Raw genomic sequence first — 17,030 nt, forward strand, 5'->3', positions numbered from 1 at the left:
CTTCAGGGTCAAACCAGAGTAATATACTGGTCTCCAGTCTCTCAGTTTCACCTCCAGTGTTCCTGCACAGCGACTGTCTCCTCCCACCAACCTGACAGGTTCTGAACAGAAACAAGAGAGTCATCAGTAAAAGAACAAAGTGAGTTTCAGTAGAACAGAAATTAACCAGATCAAAGCTGCAGCTCCTCTTCTACCTGAGCAGGTGAGTCCAACAGCTTTGCCAGGTGAGCAGGTGTTTCTATCTGAGCTTGAGCTTCTACAGTCCAGGAGAGCAGACTCATTGCCTCCACACTGGAACTCTTTGGTCCACATTGGAGCCTCCACCTCTCCATAGAGCACCCCCTGGAGGACTGAAGGAGCCCCACAGCCAAGCTCCCTACAGACCACCTCTGCATCCTGCTGGTCAAAGTCATCTTCACACACTGAGGACCACCACTGGTTAGACTGGTTAGACTTCACCTCCAGTCTGCCTGAGCACACACTAGTCCCATTCACCAGCCTGACGGAGTCTGGAGAGATGATAGAAGATGAAAGAGAGAGAGATAAAAGACACCAGACACTAAATAACATTCTGCCTCATTGTTCTTAGAATATCTGTGATCCAGAATATAAATCTGTCTAAAAAGCTGCTGAAAGTTGTGTCCAGTAGGTCATTGGTGCCTGTTATGATGGAAACCAAAGAACCTGCTGGTGGAAACCTGTGACGTGCAGTGAAGTTCGTGGCTGGTGAGGCACTGACTCATTCTGAACCCAATAGAGTAGCTTAAATCACCATTCAATTGGCAGCGTGCACATTCACTACTGGTAGTTTTTCGTATTTCATTTCAGCATTCTTTACACACACACACACACACACACACACACAGGTAAGATACATATTTGATTCCACCGGGAGTGTGCGCACCGCGATCTCCGACCTGCCCTACCGACCTGCCCCACCGGGAGCGTTTCAGAAGCGGAGTGCTCGCGGGCGCCACCCAGGAAAATCGCGAAATCCCGCGATAATCTGTGTAACAACCACGGATGTATAAAGAGAACAACAAACACATAACATGTTACTTTACCTGTCGTTGAATGGCTGTTGATGTGGTCATATTTCCCTGTTTTTTGAGATTTTTTTAAGCTTAGATATAGAATCTTCCATTTTTGCGGTCAAAGCTAAATCTAAGAAGAAGAGAAGTGTAGAAGAAGAGCAACGGCTGATCAAGCATGAACCCGACCCGTGGGCTCTCGCACGCTCCCTTCATTGAGGCAGATGTAGGCTACTGTTTGCCTCCCCTCTGTGCTTTGTTACTGCGCTTTTATGTCAGATCAGCAAGACTAAATAGGTTCTACACATACGTGAAATACATGACCTATTATATGGAAAGAAAGAACATATGATAAAGGTGCCTACAAATATTACAGTGGTGACAAACAATGAGAAAGCAAAAGGCGTGCGCTCAACCCGGTTTGTGAGGGATTGCACAATCTGAGATGAGGCACAGCTCGTTGCTGCCTCACCTCGCGTGTCTGTTTAAACAGGACATGCGCAAATTCAGCGATTTTGATTATAAAAATGCGTAAAATGATTGGAATCATACAGAAAATACATTTATAGCACAGATCAGTAGAGAAATATTAATATTTTATTTTATTTGATCATTATTTGTTTTTTACTTTTCATGATGACTCCCCTGACCGCATGTCCCTGGTGGTGTGAATAAGAAAGCTGTGAAGCTGAAGGAGTCCTTTCAGGCTAGTTGTTGGTTGGCCCAGAGGACTCCTTAAGCAGCAGACATGTAGGTTTCATATATAAAGACATCTTGGTGCATTCAGCATCTGATTTACTGAGGCAGCAGCTCATCAGACAAGTCTGCTGCCATTCTAGCTGGTGCATGTGTGTGTCAACCTGGATACACATGATTACTGTCATAGATGACGTCATTGATGGGTTTACCTGAGCAGGTGAGTTTCAAGATGGTGGAATAGACATTTCTGATATTTGATATTGAAAGATAATTCCGAATAGGTCCAGACTGAACATAGTCAGCGGTGTCTCCTCCCACCAACCTGACAGGTTCTGAACAGAAACAAGAGAGTCGTCAGTAAAATAAATAAATAGAATTAATAAAATATAAAATCAAAATTGACTGCTGATTCTGCTTCATTGAATCTTTATTTCTCGTTTCTTTCTCTATTTACCTGTTGATGTGTGATTTCCTTCAGCCTGGAGTCCTGGAGAAATAGACACATATTTGTTGTTTTAAGTAAATATAATAGAAATGGAAATTTCACCAAAAACTTATTTGGATGTTGTTACATTGATATTCAGACAGCTGAACCTGCATTAAAAAACAAGACTGTTTTTTAGATGTCTCCATCCGTTTCAGCCAATCACAGAAGAGTCGATTAAAGGGTAATCTTTTTTTTGTGACAATACCACAAACAGGAAATGTATTATTTTTAAAATTTAACTTTTTATTAACAATGGCTTCCTGGCAGAAGGCAAAGCACCCTTAGGGAAGGGGCTAAAAAAAGAGAAATGTCAAAAGTTAAGAAGACAGCAGCTCACATCCAAACATTTCCAACACACCCACCATTACATACAATCACAACAAACATTGTGTTGTGTATATTTGTGAATCTTTCTGTTTGCATTTGTGAGTCTTTCTGTGTGCATTTGCAATTATTGAGACTGATCTGACCCCATACACAAACACATGTTTGTGGTTTTTAGGTAGTATGCTTGTAGTTGTATAATAGATGTTTGTTGATTTATATTATTGGTTTATAACTCTGTCATATTTTAAGGAGCAGTTTCTGTGATTATTTTGGGCATATGTGTTGTAATATAGCTGGATGTGATTCAAACCTTCACTGTTCACTCTGAATGTAGAATAGTACTTTGACTGTTAATCCACAGTTTGGTTACTGGTCCCTGATCCCAGGGTTTTGCCCCGTTATTATTAATATATGTTAGTAATCCTATTGATATTAATAATTGTATGAATGTCAATAACTTAATGTTCATACTTGCTAATAACCAAACAAGCTTCTGCCAGATCCCAACTCTTGATACGTCTGTAGGAGAGTGAACAGGAAACAGTGAGGCTGATATCAGATTACAAACAGCCTCACTGATTACATGCTGCATCGTTTCTTGTCAATTAATCATGAGTCTGAATCACACAGAGATAATTACTGAATATACATTGATTACAGAAATATTATATTAATTTACTACAAATATAATCAATAACTTACGATTAAAATTTGGGTGATTTTAACTTGAATGTGTACGATTTGACAAAGTTCAGGTCACATCATCACGTTTTATAAACCAAGAGGAAACTTTTGTGGTGTTTCTTTTGACATGGAGTTCATACAGTTCATGCAGTCAATAATTAATGACTTTAATTCATTATTTTTCACGAGGAATAATTTATTTATTTTGAATAATGCGACAATACGACCTCACTCCATTGTCTTCACTGTTTAGTGGAATTGCAATAAAATTGTTGAGCAGTTTTAATGTTTTCTTGTGTATGCGTGAGTCTGGGTTTGAGTATGTGTGTTTGTGTGTACGTGTGTGAGTACGTGTGTGAGCGTGTTTGTGTGTGCATGTATGTGTCTGTGTGTGTGAGTGAGCGTGTGTGAGAGTGAGTGTGTGTGAGTGGGTTTGAGTATGTGTGTGTGAGTGTGTTTGAGTATGTGTGTGTGTTCTCTGATTTAAAGATACAACAGAAATATTTAAATAAAGCACATCATCTCTAAATCAGAGTCCTACCTGAGCTCCACAGCAACAGCAGCATCAACAGGTGATCCATGATGCCCAGGTAGACCGTCTCTTTGCCCGTCTGTCTCTTTGCCCGTCTGTGTGTCTGTGGGTTCTCCTCAGTATATATCTGCATACAGGAAGAGGTGGAGATTTACTGAAGGGTTATCTGTCTTTAGTTTTACAGAGAAGAGTCTCTGTCACATGATCAGGTTCTTCTGTCCACCATGTTTCCAGTTTGACCGGTGGATCAGACACTTTTTCACACTGGTGTCTTGGTTCTCACTTTGGTCTGACACAAATCTGTTTAGTTATTGTCCTGTACAGCATGCGAGGTCATGGAAGTAGTAGAACCATAGAACTATGAATCTATAGAGCAAGAGAATTATAGGAAAGAGTTGGATTCTCTTTGCTGTCATTTTGAGTCTCCTTATAGTTGTTATAAAATGTTTGTGGTTGTTTGAGTCCTATTATAGTAGTTTTATATTTTCTTGTAGTCGTTTTACACCCGTTTGTGGTTTTCTTTAACTTTCATGGTTGCTTTGAGTCTCTCTGTAGTCGTTTTAAAATGTTTGTGGTTGTTTTAGTCTTTTTGTAATAGTTTTAGTGTCTTTGTAGTAGTTTTAAGTTTCTTTGTGTTTTTTTGGAGTCTCGTTGTGGTTGTTTTAACCACAACGAGTCCTTAGTCCTTCATAAAGCTGCAGGATGTTTTCAGCTCTGGACCCACTGGTCCATCTGACCGTCGATCAACAGATCAATATCTCTGTGACCACATCCAGCCACCTTCCTCCATGTTGCTATGGTGATCCATACATCATGTGTGCATCAGTTTGTTTCTCCTTCACTGAACAGTTTCTAGTGGTTTATTAGTTCTGATGATTTAGTGAACTCCTGATTAAAACCGACTCTGTTGTTGCACTTTATCAAGTTTCTCCTGTGAGAGCAGAGATGGAAGAAGTACTCACATCTTTTACTTCAGTAAAAGTACTAATACAACATTGTAGAAATACTCTGTTACAGTAAAATCACTCATTATGCACAATGGACCATTTCAGAATATTATAATTTTATTGTATTATAATTATTGATGCATTAGAGAGGACCTATGATCTTTTCTGCTTCATCCCTGTCCTTTAGTATGCTATATATAATATATATTATATTATATACTGTATGTATATCTTTGTACAATAAAAGGCTGTAAAGTTTCAAAGCCTGAAGTCCACGACTAAAGGGAGTTACTCTCCCCCTCAGAAACACTTTCTCTGAGCTCCCTCAATTCTTGTCTTTACTTTTAAAGTAGTGATGTCAACAAGTCACACATTTGTGTGATACCTGCCTATCGGCTAGTTTAACATGCCGTCAAACAAAAAGAGTTTGGTGTGAGGGTGTCATGTTCTGCTCTGTGAGAGGAAATGTCCTCTTTCTGGAGCGAGGCTTAGTGAGTGAGAAGCACAGCTCTGCACCACGGAGGCTCAGTCGTTAGCCACTGTAGTTAAACAATGTGTGCACATGAATACAATCTAAAGTAAACAGAAGAGGAGTTCAACAAAATAACCGAATACAAGTTAACACCACCAACAAAATAGGAGAATTAAATGTGGACTCTTAAACAGCAGATCTTTGTCATCTAAAGCTGTATTAGTAAATGATTTAAAATCAGATTGATTTATTTTGTCTTACTGAAACCTGGCTGTGTACTGAAGAATATGTCAGCATAAATTAATCAACTCCTCCAAGTCATATTAATACTCACATTCCTCAAGTAGCAGCCATTTTTGACTCAAGCCTATTATTACTAAACCCTAAACCTAAACTAGACTATAACTCATTTGAATGGTTCTTAGTCTTTCATACCCAACCTGGAAAACAATACAGCCAGTTATATTTGTTATGTACCGGGCCCCAGGTCAGAGTTCTTATCAAGTCTAGTCCTTAAAACAGATAAAGTCATTATTGTAGGTGACTTTAATATTCATGTGGATAATAGCCTTAGTACTGCGTTTATCTCATTATTAGATTTGATTGGCTTCTGTCAGAGTCAACAGAAACCACACCCTCGACCTGGTTCTGACTTATGCCATTAAAATAGAAGATTTAATAGTTAAATTTACACCGAAACATTAAGGATTAAAGATGGAACAAAAAATAAACATGAAATCAGAGAATATTTATTTTTTCATCAAATATTTGATTTTGTCATTGAAGGTGTTTTGACAAAAACAAGTAAATAGATGATATGAAGTTACCTCATCTTGTGAGGAAAGAGCCTGGAAGACATTCAAATCAGGGAGTACAAAGTATAAAATAAAGACCTACAATTATACACGAAATTAAACGACAAAAAATATGATGTATTGTCGTTTTCATGTTAACGTGATATGTTGCAGCAAAGTGCTGTCCCATTCATATTTACACCATTTCAAGCCCTCACAGTCTCCCACACTCAACCACTTACCAGGTGACGTCAGTAAGTCCTTGAGGGTTCAGGGTTTGAGGCTTTAGGGGGGACATTGGGATTGGGCCATTGACAATTAAGAGACTTGGGATGTACCCAAGGAAAGAGAATGAAGAGTAGGAGAATAACATTAGAGAAGTTATTTCATGTCACGTTCTCCAAGAAGAGAACAGTGGTCAGGCTTCACACCTGAATTTAAAGCTTTCAGTGAAATAATTTTTTCTAAAATGAAATACTTTATCTTAACACATTTTTCAAAAGCTTTCAGTTCTTGAATTTATTCTTTAATTCAGTCCTTATTTTAATTGAAATGAGAAGAACATTTATTTATTATTAGAGTATTTATTATTTATAATTCATCCAGTTCAATTTAAAAAGTGACAATAAATATTGTTCAGATATTATTTAATACACTTTCTTTATTTGATTTGACAGTCAGTTGTTGACGACATGTTGGCTAATTCAATATACTATATGGGACTAAATCATAGAACAAGTTAGCCATTACTGTGATGTTCTGGACCTTTGATGAGGAACTTCTCTCTAAATGGACCTCGTTGAACTTTAATTGAATACCCCTGATCTAATGTAACATATCATACTGGTCTCATCCAGCATTTGTAGCGATACCTATGTTGGGATCTGGCAGGAGCGTGTTTGGTTATTAGCAAGTATAACAAACTTAAATCATTCATATCAATAAAAGTATTAATATAGATTGGTGCTCGATAGCTTTCCATGGCGATGGCCAGCTGTGTCAGGAAGGAGGTCTGTTTAGGGGTCAGATTAATTGACTTATTTGGATATGTACGTATGTCCGTATTTAGTATTTTATCATCAATGTGGTATTAATACTTTTACAATTGCGTTTAATAACTGTGTTGCATGGATTTTGCTTGCATTCATCAAGCAAAATAAGCACATCACCCAAAACGTCGAACCATTTCTGTAACTTAAAAGACCTCTCACCTAAAGTCATGCAGTGAATTAAATAATGAACTGATTTAATAACTATGGGAAACAACAGATGAGCAGAAACAGGGTTTAAGAAAAAAAGGAATCTTTTATTTCTTGGATATCCTGTACAAGGGCCTGATATCACAACTGGTCAGGGAGTATTTACACTAACGGAGGCTTTTCTCTTAATTCCTAAAATGTCTTATGTATGGATCTTAAATGTGAGGGGAAATAAATAAGCATTACTCCAACATGGCCTCATCATTTGTGTCTTTTCCACCTTTGTGTTGCTCTCAGATGGAAATACAAGCTGATACTGCAGGATGTTCTCCCGGGTGAAAACGTTTCAGGAACCGTGTAACTCCCACCACAGTCTGGAGAAGCTTGACAGCTCAACCTACTTCATTTTTCAGTATGAAAAGATGCCTCTGTCCCGCTCAGACGGTTCGCTTCTTCACTTATTCTCTATGGAGGTGTGGCTCCGAGAGTTTTTGGATGTGCAGCTCCTCCACCAGCTCCTCCACACAGGCCTTGAACAGAGGCTCCGGCTCCTGAGAGACAAGAGGGTGAACACAACTGAGTTAGGACGGATTAATCATAGACTGTGCACAACTTTAGCATAACAAATCAACATTCCTTTCACATGTTTCAGGGGGCTGTGATTTTATTAAGGTGGGATAGAGATTTCTAATGTCTTTCTCATAAGAAATAGAAGATATTTAGCAACATTTCTTCTGCATTTCTGTTGAGGTCAAACGTCTGAAACAAGTGCTGAATGAGGTGACCTTGTGCTCCAGCTGCCTCTGTTTCTCCACGGCCTCCTCCAGACTCAGACCCAACCACTCGGCCTCCTCCTCCGGGATCTCAAACTGCTGCTCAGACAGAAGGAACCAGAGAAAGAAAAACATAATTTGTTTTTTAATCACAACTCCTTCTCGTGTACAGCAGCTGGTAAACATCAAGGTTAGTTTTAATCACTTTAACACATCCCACCTACCTTGTATTTGATGTAGACCTTCTCTCCCTTGACGGGGTCGGAGGGGTAAAGCTCTGTGTTTCTGCGTGCCAGGCGAAGCAACATGGCCCTCTTCAGGTCCTCCCCCAACTTGGAGTTCAGGTCTTCCTTTGACGTCTGACAGGAGTTGGATAATTACAGTCACATGAGAAGCCAATTGGAAAATGTAATTTTGTTACACAACAGTAAAAACGCTCTCTTACGTTGAGAATATAGAAGTCGAATCCGAAGGCGGCGTCGATGAGGTTCAGAGTGCGTGCTGTGACTGTGATGGTGAACTTGTGATCGAGGATCTCGCTGTACAACTCTCTCTTGAACAGCTGTGGTTTCCAGGTCTTCTTCAGACGAGTCGACATCTACAGAGAGAGAAACATCAGAACATGTTGAGAACAATCTAAACGTCCTCTGGGCTTTAGTGCCACATATTTATATATTTCAATACATACTTTAAACATGCAATGACTTTTTTTCAATGTAGCCTACATATTTATATTAATTGCAGCTGAGTTGTGTAAACATACAACTTATAATAAAGTACTTATAGTGATATCTATGACAGTGCTGTTGAGTGTGTCCACACAACAATCCCATTTAGTACAATAAAGAAATAAGACAAAGTGTGATGAACAGAGTGAAAACTTACATGTATATTTTGTATGTTTCTTAATGGATACATTCTTAATAGATACAAATATTTTGAGATTAAAGATATTTAGGGTTTTACCCAAAACATGTTTTAAATTACAACATATCATAAAAGTACTGAAACATTATACTAAAGTACTGTAATATCTTACAAAGAAGATTGCATTTAATATTTTCACATTTGTGAGCATAACCATTTTGCTGCTGAATAATTTGAATTTCCACTAAAACAAAACTAGAATTTTATGATATTTTTGGTAAATTGAAAGGTTAACAAGAAGAAAAGGAGGTTGACAGCGAGTGGACAGTCACATGACACCAGTAGAACCAAAGACAGACAATCCCTTTTCCCAGATACTCACTTTGTCATTATTGGCATATCTGAAGCCTGATATCCAGCCCTCTCCTCCCCACAGGCCGTCCTGGGAGTGCGGAGGGTAGTAGATGGGTACCGGGACGTCCTGTACCCGCTCCTTCTGCCCCGTTGTTGGGTTGGCTTGGTACTGGACTCCCAAAGGCTTCCAGTGGACGGGTTGTGGCTCTTTCTGCTCGAGGGACTTAAGGTAGTGTGTGGGCAGACGAGCGTAGATGCCCTGCTTTAGCTTTAGGACGTCCCAGATTTTGGGGGAGTATTTATGAAAAGGCATAACGGACGCTTCAAGTCAAATCTGAAAGACGGGTTAAGGATGAAACAGTTACTACAGGAAATCAATAAGAAAATCAGTAGTTCACAACACAGCATTATAACTTTCTCTACCTAGTTTTGCGAGTTGCACTTCCATTTATAAGGTGGGGCAGATTTTTTCATACAGTAGAGATTTGGGATTTAGTTAAAGAAAATAATCTATTTAAATTTCACTAATAAGATGTTTTCCTCATTTAACAAGCAATATTTATGGTCACAGAGTTACAAATGTTAAGGGTTTTCATTTAGGACGCACTGAATCTTTTGTTTCCTGATCAGACCAAGTACTAAATCCTAGGTCTCCAAGTAACGATTAGATTTATTATAAATAAACTATGCATTTATAATTTGATTGACAGTTTCTTCTATAAAATGTCAACAAACTGTGAACAAATGCCCATTATAAAGTCCCAGTGCCCCAAGTCAAAATGTCCAATTGTTTGCAGCAGTGATGGTTTGGCATTTAACTTAATAAATGATTAATCAATCATTAAACATGTTGATGTTTAAAACACCAGCGACATCGAGTTAGCAGCACGCTAACAGGCACAGGGGCAATAACACAGTCATACATCTAAACATCAGCCTCTATGAGTCTGATAGAAGGTTAAGAGCACGCTTAAAGGTCTGCCTTACCAGTTATGATGTAAAAGTGACCTCCACCAAGTACTAAGTGAGTTTCCAATCCAGGTTAGTCCAACATTCAGCGGGCAAGGACATCACGCACACCAGCCACTGCCTCTGCTGCACAGACGCGTTTCCGCATTGATCGGCCAACCCACACCAGGGGGGGAACATGATTGGATGGTGGACAGGAAATGCTCACAGATGATTGGTTTTCATACACTGTCAATCAATGTCGTTTTCTTGGCAAAGCGGATGTAGATTCAGCGTAAATTCTGCTCCCCCAGTTATTACCCTGGGTTTATTTACAACGTATAATGTATGAACTTTTTCATACATTTGATTTTACAATAGGAAATCATTGATCGTATGTTTTCATTTTTGTTATTTTAAATTCTCTTAAAATACATATTGCCTATGAGTTTTGTGTATAAAAAGTAAGTAACGTAGCTATTAGATAAATCATGTAACAAAGGTAAAATAACAATGCTTATTTGTACTATAGCGAATTAAAACATGTGACGCTTTTCCCTTCGAACAAGAGTGTAGAACAAGCGTTTCGATCAAATAACACGTAGATGTACAAATCGTTGTCATGACTCCTTCACTTACGTAGTTAACGGTCATATCGCGTACTTACGCCCGAAAGGTGGAATTGAACCACTCTGCCGCTAAGCAGCTACAGGTTTGAAGCCTGCACCCCGGACCACCGAGGCTCATCCGGGCATTTTAAAAGAGGTTGCGGAAGAGTATATATACAATCTATCAACGACAGTGTTTTGAGTAATGGTGTCTCGTTAATGAACGTCAGTTTGCTTTTATGACAGAGCGCTCGTATACAAAGTACCATCACGTGCCGGATGTTGTTAAGCATATTATTGTCGAATAAACACAAAAACGGGGAACGTAGTCGGGTCTGTGTTGTGCTATTCAAAATAGGTGCATTGCGATTGGCTGTCTGACAATAAAAAGGCGGAGCGACATGGCGTCATCATAGGTAAGAAATATAGAAGATTACGATTAAACACAGATAGAAAGGCACAGGTGTAACTGATGACATGAATAATGGATGCATAGGTGTGCCTGTGTATTTCCTGTAGCGTTTGCCATGTAAAACCCATCTGTGTGTAGTCTGATGAAATCTCTCAGTCTCACATTTTTGCTGCAACAACTGTATTTGCTGCTACATTACATCACCGAGATCCAATCCTTCAGGTGCAAGTTATTTCAACTGTCTTATTCCTCATTCTATTCATGGAAGGAGTATTCAAATAATAAAAATGAAAGTACTCCATTACAAGTGAGCAAGTAAATAGTAGTTTTAGCAAAAATGTATTTAAAGTATTGAGATTGTATTAATTTAAGTGATGCATCAACGTTGTAGTTGGTTGAGGTGGAGCTAATTTGAACTATCCTACTTCATACTCCATCTATACACTGATATGTAGTTAACAGTACTTTATAAACATAAAATAAATATTTTATAAAGTTTTTGTTTTACATATAAAAACATAACCTGTAATTTAGCTAATAATTATAGCTGTAAAATAAATGTAGTGGCTTGAAAAAGGTACAATAGTTGCGTTTGAATGGTGTAGAAGTAAAAAGTAGCATAAAATGAAATAAAGTTCAAGTTCATCAAGTACAGTACTTGAGTAAATGTACTTTGTTACTTTCCACCACTGGGTGTATAGTTTCATTCAGTATTAAAGTGGATACTCATATAATACAGTAGCCTATTAAATCACATATCTTTATACATTTGTTCTTTTACTTTCATTGGTCGCTGTGACACCGGGATACATTCTATATTATCTTAAAATAAAAAGAGACACACTTTAGTATTATTTGTTTATACATACATGGTAGAGAATACAGAGGTTCGGAGTACAAATGAGGCCACCACAAGAAGAAATGTCTCGCTTGATATTGCAGCGCCATGTTTAATGTCATCAAACTAACATAAACATAACATTTACATGTAATGTATGAGCCATGTTTTAGGACAGATTACACTTTCAAAATCTGTTCATTTTTCCGCATCATCCACTACCTTTACCTTTACATTCATTCATTTATTTCAACTACTTCAGTCAGAGGAAGGTGTTCTCGATGACCAGTGTCTGAGGCTCTTCCTTTGTTTCCCCAGCTGGTGGTGCCAGCAGGCTGGTCTCCTCCTCTACGGGAGAGCAACACATAGACCCAGCGCAGGCCTTTCCACAGGCGAGGCTGCAGGCCAGAAGAGGTGGCAGGGAGGGGTCCTCTCTGTGGATGACAGGGGAGGCGTCCCCCTCGCTGCCTGCAGAGGACCCAGAGCAGGAGGCAAACTCTGGTTGGACGGTGCAGCAGCTCACTCCAACACTCTGCAGCACCTTAGTGACCCCCGACATCAGATCAGCACACCTGCACATGTGTGAAAGGATTCTGCATTAATAAAATATAGAGCTTTGAGCTTTAGCCATTGTTAAGCCTCACTGTTGCTGTCTTTACAGTTTAATACTAACACATTCATTTAGAAGGGCAAACGCATATTAAAAGTGTCCGGTTATACTGTACGGTTACACAAAATTAATCCATACCTTTCAGCCAATCAGAATTGACTGGCCATGGTTTGTTAGAACCCCTTAGTACCAAAGTCAAAAGACCTTTCCACTTCACCTGTGCATTGGAAACCCAGCATGGCAGTGTACATGGACAGAGGCCACCATGAAGGATTCAGTTAACTGCCAGATGTGAAGGTTGTGCACAGCCTGCACTCCGGGGACACTCGTAATCCTTCTTCCAAGATCAGATGCGCAAATGTGTGGAGGTGTGGCCTGTAGCAGCAGAAGTCCATACCTGTGCACCTGGAGAGATTTACAACAATCAGTGCAGGTACAGCTGCAGCACACATAAGAGCTTCAGCTAAATGCTTAAAAGCAACATTTAAACTAAAATGCATGACATAAACACACCGACCTGTGGTGCAGCGGTGGCGATCAGCACAATCACAGCCAGCAGGGAGAGAACAGGATCCAGGTAAACCAGCAGGCCACAGGTTCCCGAGCTGTGTAGGAACTGTGGGCCGACCAGCAGCATCACCAGGCTGTTGATCAGAGCCAGCAGAGAGCTAGTGAGGCCCTGCATGACGAGGACAAAGGACACGCGACTGACTGGCCGCTGGCTGCTTGGTACGGTCCTCTCAATGTGATGGGACGACTTGTAGACTTTGGTATTAGATGCAGTTTGACTGTCTGAAGGGAGAGAAAACAGCAAAACATGATCTTCACATCGATAAACGACACATTTATCATTAAAGAAATGTTATTTCACCTGCAAAAACTCACCTCACCCACAACAAATAGGCAATCTCATTTGGTCACATATGAAAAACAAATATTGAAATATGTGCATTGACTTCATTTGTTATTTTCTCATGTGGCTCTTTTTCTACGGGACCCTAAAGCTAGAAAGGTGACAGTCCAAGGAGCTCTCTTACCAAGATGTCCCATGCAGGTGTTGTCTGTGATGTCTTCTGAACGACTCTCACACTTGCAGACCTTCAAATCTGCGACACCGCTGGCTGCCTCACAGTCCCTGCGGTCCTGTTGAGCTGCTGCATGCAGGTGGACTGGCTGTTGTTTGGCAGTTTGAGAGTCAGGGTCAGGGACGCTGGAGGTTCCCGGGTTGCACAGGACCAGCGCCCCATTGTGGAGCGAGTTGTCCACGGCAGATTGGACGTAGCTAACATCTTCCAGGACTCGCCCCGGCTCAGCCTGGCCTTTGGGTTCCTCTGCAGCCAAGACTGTGGGAGTCGAACAGAGGAATGAAAAACAAACGTGGACACTGTTTGATGTTCCTTACAGCTGAATATACACCTGGCAGCTACTTCAAAGGGAAATGTGTCTGTACACTAGCATCACCCGGACAGGCACGCTAATTATTCTGTGGTAAAAGATTATTACATAATGCTATTACAAGTGCTTTCACATGACGTGAGAGAGGGGCTCTGCAGCAGGATTTTTTAAGCCTCGTGCATCATTGTGATCTGCCACGAATTCCACATTGAAATCCGTGGCACATTCTTCAAAATGAATGAATTTCACCCGAATTGCAGCAATGTGTCTTACATGATATTGGACTTTAAAATCCTTAGGTACAGTTTAAAGTGTGGTCATCACACATTGAACAACTAACTATTGTATCTCAGATTAGATTGATCAGACCAGCTGGAACTGGATGTCCAGATTGCAGTTGTAAAAAAATCACATGAGGATCAATATATGGTAAATGTGAAGCTTCAGCTGGCATTCTTATAAACTTAGATTAGCATCAAAACTGAACACTGGGAGGAGGGCAACACGGACCACAACCTGGCAACCCAAAAGTTCTTATTAATGGCTTATGACTGAAATATAAGGCATTTGAAAGTGATTAATTGACTGTTAATAAAGCTATTTATTACAGCCTCAATACATATGCCTTATTACTATTATTTGTACCACATATTGTTGTGCTGTATATATGTGTGCATCATGCTTTCAAAGTGACCATGTACCCATGTAGGTGATGTTACCTCTCTGGTTCACTTCAAGGTGAGATTCGTTCCTCGGCTGCCTGCTGGCATCGGCCCTCTCATTCTGCAGCTGATCCCACTTCAGCCAGACCACCAGCAGCTTATGAAGCAGACTGACAGCTCCGACCACCACCAGCAGCAGGGGGCGCTGCACTGGGTGTGGCTCCAGGGAAAAGCTGACGATTTCCATGAAGTAAGAGAGACACAGAGAGGTGAGGAGGAGGGCAGAAAAGAAAGCCCCCACAGGCTGAATCCTGCTGCTGGTGAAGGACACGCCACAGTCCGGGGGCCCATCGGCCCGGGTCCCAGGTGGCGATTCAATGGATGACCCTGCAGGCAGGATGGAGGGAAGTACTTCTGAGGAGGAGGAGGAAGCATGTGGAGGAGATGCGGAGGAATCTGAAGAGGAGAGCGGGTTCTTTTTTATGCTTGCTGTTTGAGGAGGAGGAAGAGCCATGCGCAAGAAGATGAAGAGCGTGTGGAAACCATCCACTAACGTGATGAGGGAATTGCACAGATGACTGATGGTGACCTCGCAGACCAGCAGCAGGATGGTCACTCCCAGCATGCACCAGTGTAGCACCCTCATACCTGCAACTGAGAGTAAAAAACACACACTAGAATACTTCATATACTCAAACACACACACACACACACACACACACACACTTGTTCTGACAATCTCCACCTTGCATGCTCTTCATTATGCTCATTATATTTAAAAAAAAAGGATGTAAATATGATTTAAAAACCCATTTGCATTTGCTTCAGTGTTATTACTTTCTATTTCTAGAAACATTGTTAGTTTCCATCTCTGCTTTTAATAATCATTCAAAATTAATTACACCAGCGGGCCTCAGCATGACTGAGTTATTCACTCCTGTACAATTTCAGACACTTTAATTTCCATTTTCTGCAACTTCATACAAATAGTCCATCATTTCAGATGCAACTATTGTACTTTTTACTCCCCGGCAGTGATTTGATAACTGGAGATAAAAGTTATTTTGCAGATTGAGATTGATAATGCAAAATGTAATCAACAGATAAATGATGATGTATTATTATTGGTGAAGATAAAACGATATTGATGTGGAGGATATGAAGAAGTTCCCAGCAAAGTAGTTCAATTTGACCCCAAATTTACCAGCTGAAACATTAAAGTATGTACACATTAATGCATCAGTAATTATAATCCAGAAATATAATATATTGTTCTGAAACTCCCCATTCTGCATAATGAGTATTATTACTTTTGGTTCATGGACTTTTGTTTGTAACAGAGTATTTTCCACACTGTGGTTTTACTTGAACAAAATATCTGAGCATTTCTCGCAACACTACATTTAACACACAACAAGCTAATTTGCTCAAGCATAACGAATCTAAATTTAAGACAAATGTACACTTTTTTCTTTTTAGTATAAAGTTAAATTACCCCAGACAAGTGGATGACCCTCAATCAGCAATCAAAGACAAGTTGAGTTCTTGGATGTGATCTGTGCGCCAAAATCCCAAAAATGTCATTCATCGTGCTCACATCCCACGTCCCACCACACTCCTCCTCTAATCGCAGTCATGTGAGCTGGGGAGGAGGGGATGGGTGGTATCGCCTCTCCCCAGTCGTCCCTGTTTGCATTCCCTCCTCCGCTCTCTGGTTCACAGGGCGATCACAGAGCCCACCCAGCCTTCACACACTCTCTGAGCAGATCCAGTGAAGCTAATTTGCACTAATTAAATCCCCATTGTATTGTCAGGATTATATAAGCAGAACATAAGGTTATGTCTAAAAAAAAAAAAAGACTGCCTTGATGTTTAAATGAAGGTAACAGGCAGCACTCGGCCCCAGCAAGAGGCAGAGGTAGGTCTGGGTATCGGTACCGACCGCCTTTAAGATATCGACTAAAATAATCCAAGTAGTATCAAACTTTTCAAACCTTTTTGTACTAAAAAAACTAAACCCATATTTGTGTGGCGTGGCTCACAGCCAATCACTGCGAGTGTTCTTTGATGTAATGTAATGTGTGTTTTCCCCACTAGCAGCTACCCATACAGCCTGTGGAGTGGTAAAGTGGGTCAGTATTTGACAGAGTTGGCAGTCCCAAAACGTTTGAAGGTTTGGCTACTAGGCCTACACACCTGTGGCCCCCGATGAAAATAAAAGCAGAGGTAGTGGTGGTACTTTAGCGACGGAATGAAGGAGGGAAAAAAGGAATCAAATGAAGTACTCTCTTTTTATCAGTGTTACTTTAAGGGTACTGGTATTGGTATCGTGTTTGTTTGTAATTGTGTTTTGCACATATTGTTAAATAGGTGATGGGGGGGGGGGGGGGG

General features: G+C 40.2%; 3 protein-coding genes across 4 annotated transcripts in view; all 3 read right to left on the reverse strand.

Annotated features, from left to right (window-relative positions):
• The window catches only part of LOC116390846 (scavenger receptor cysteine-rich type 1 protein M130-like), a 3,055-nt gene extending 2,485 nt beyond the window's left edge, over positions 1-570 (reverse strand). Inside the window, exons 1-2 of the mRNA XM_031860960.1 lie at positions 195-570; positions 52-101 (exon numbers count right to left, since the gene is read on the reverse strand). Of these exons, the coding sequence (XP_031716820.1) occupies positions 52-101; positions 195-570 (426 nt within the window). The remainder of the gene's footprint in view (positions 1-51; positions 102-194) is intronic.
• Positions 571-7,258: 6,688 nt separating this feature from the next.
• On the reverse strand, positions 7,259-10,265 carry mrpl28 (mitochondrial ribosomal protein L28). 2 transcript variants are annotated; one of them, XM_031861127.1, is made up of 6 exons: positions 10,154-10,265; positions 9,195-9,500; positions 8,391-8,543; positions 8,170-8,304; positions 7,958-8,044; positions 7,259-7,723 (listed from the first exon to the last, which is right to left on the reverse strand). In XM_031861127.1, exons 2-6 carry the CDS (start codon positions 9,477-9,479, stop codon positions 7,631-7,633), a joined length of 753 nt encoding a protein of 250 aa, XP_031716987.1. In that variant the 5' UTR covers positions 9,480-9,500; positions 10,154-10,265; the 3' UTR covers positions 7,259-7,630. The 2 variants fall into 2 exon arrangements, with proteins under 2 accessions (XP_031716987.1, XP_031716988.1); XM_031861128.1 differs by lacking the exon at positions 10,154-10,265 and having other exon boundaries at positions 9,195-10,140.
• Positions 10,266-11,979: 1,714 nt separating this feature from the next.
• Positions 11,980-16,244, reverse strand: LOC116391016 (zinc transporter 1). The gene is made up of 6 exons (XM_031861212.1): positions 16,135-16,244; positions 14,697-15,293; positions 13,620-13,925; positions 13,100-13,374; positions 12,800-12,987; positions 11,980-12,544 (listed from the first exon to the last, which is right to left on the reverse strand). The coding sequence occupies exons 2-6, from the start codon at positions 15,283-15,285 to the stop codon at positions 12,235-12,237; spliced, it is 1,668 nt and encodes a 555-aa protein (XP_031717072.1). The 5' UTR covers positions 15,286-15,293; positions 16,135-16,244; the 3' UTR covers positions 11,980-12,234.
• Between the last annotated feature and the right edge of the window lie 786 nt (positions 16,245-17,030).

The sequence above is a fragment of the Anarrhichthys ocellatus genome, unplaced genomic scaffold, assembly GCF_004355925.1.
Source record: "Anarrhichthys ocellatus isolate YVR2014 unplaced genomic scaffold, GSC_Weel_1.0 scaffold24, whole genome shotgun sequence".
Taxonomy (NCBI): Eukaryota; Metazoa; Chordata; class Actinopteri; order Perciformes; family Anarhichadidae; genus Anarrhichthys; species Anarrhichthys ocellatus.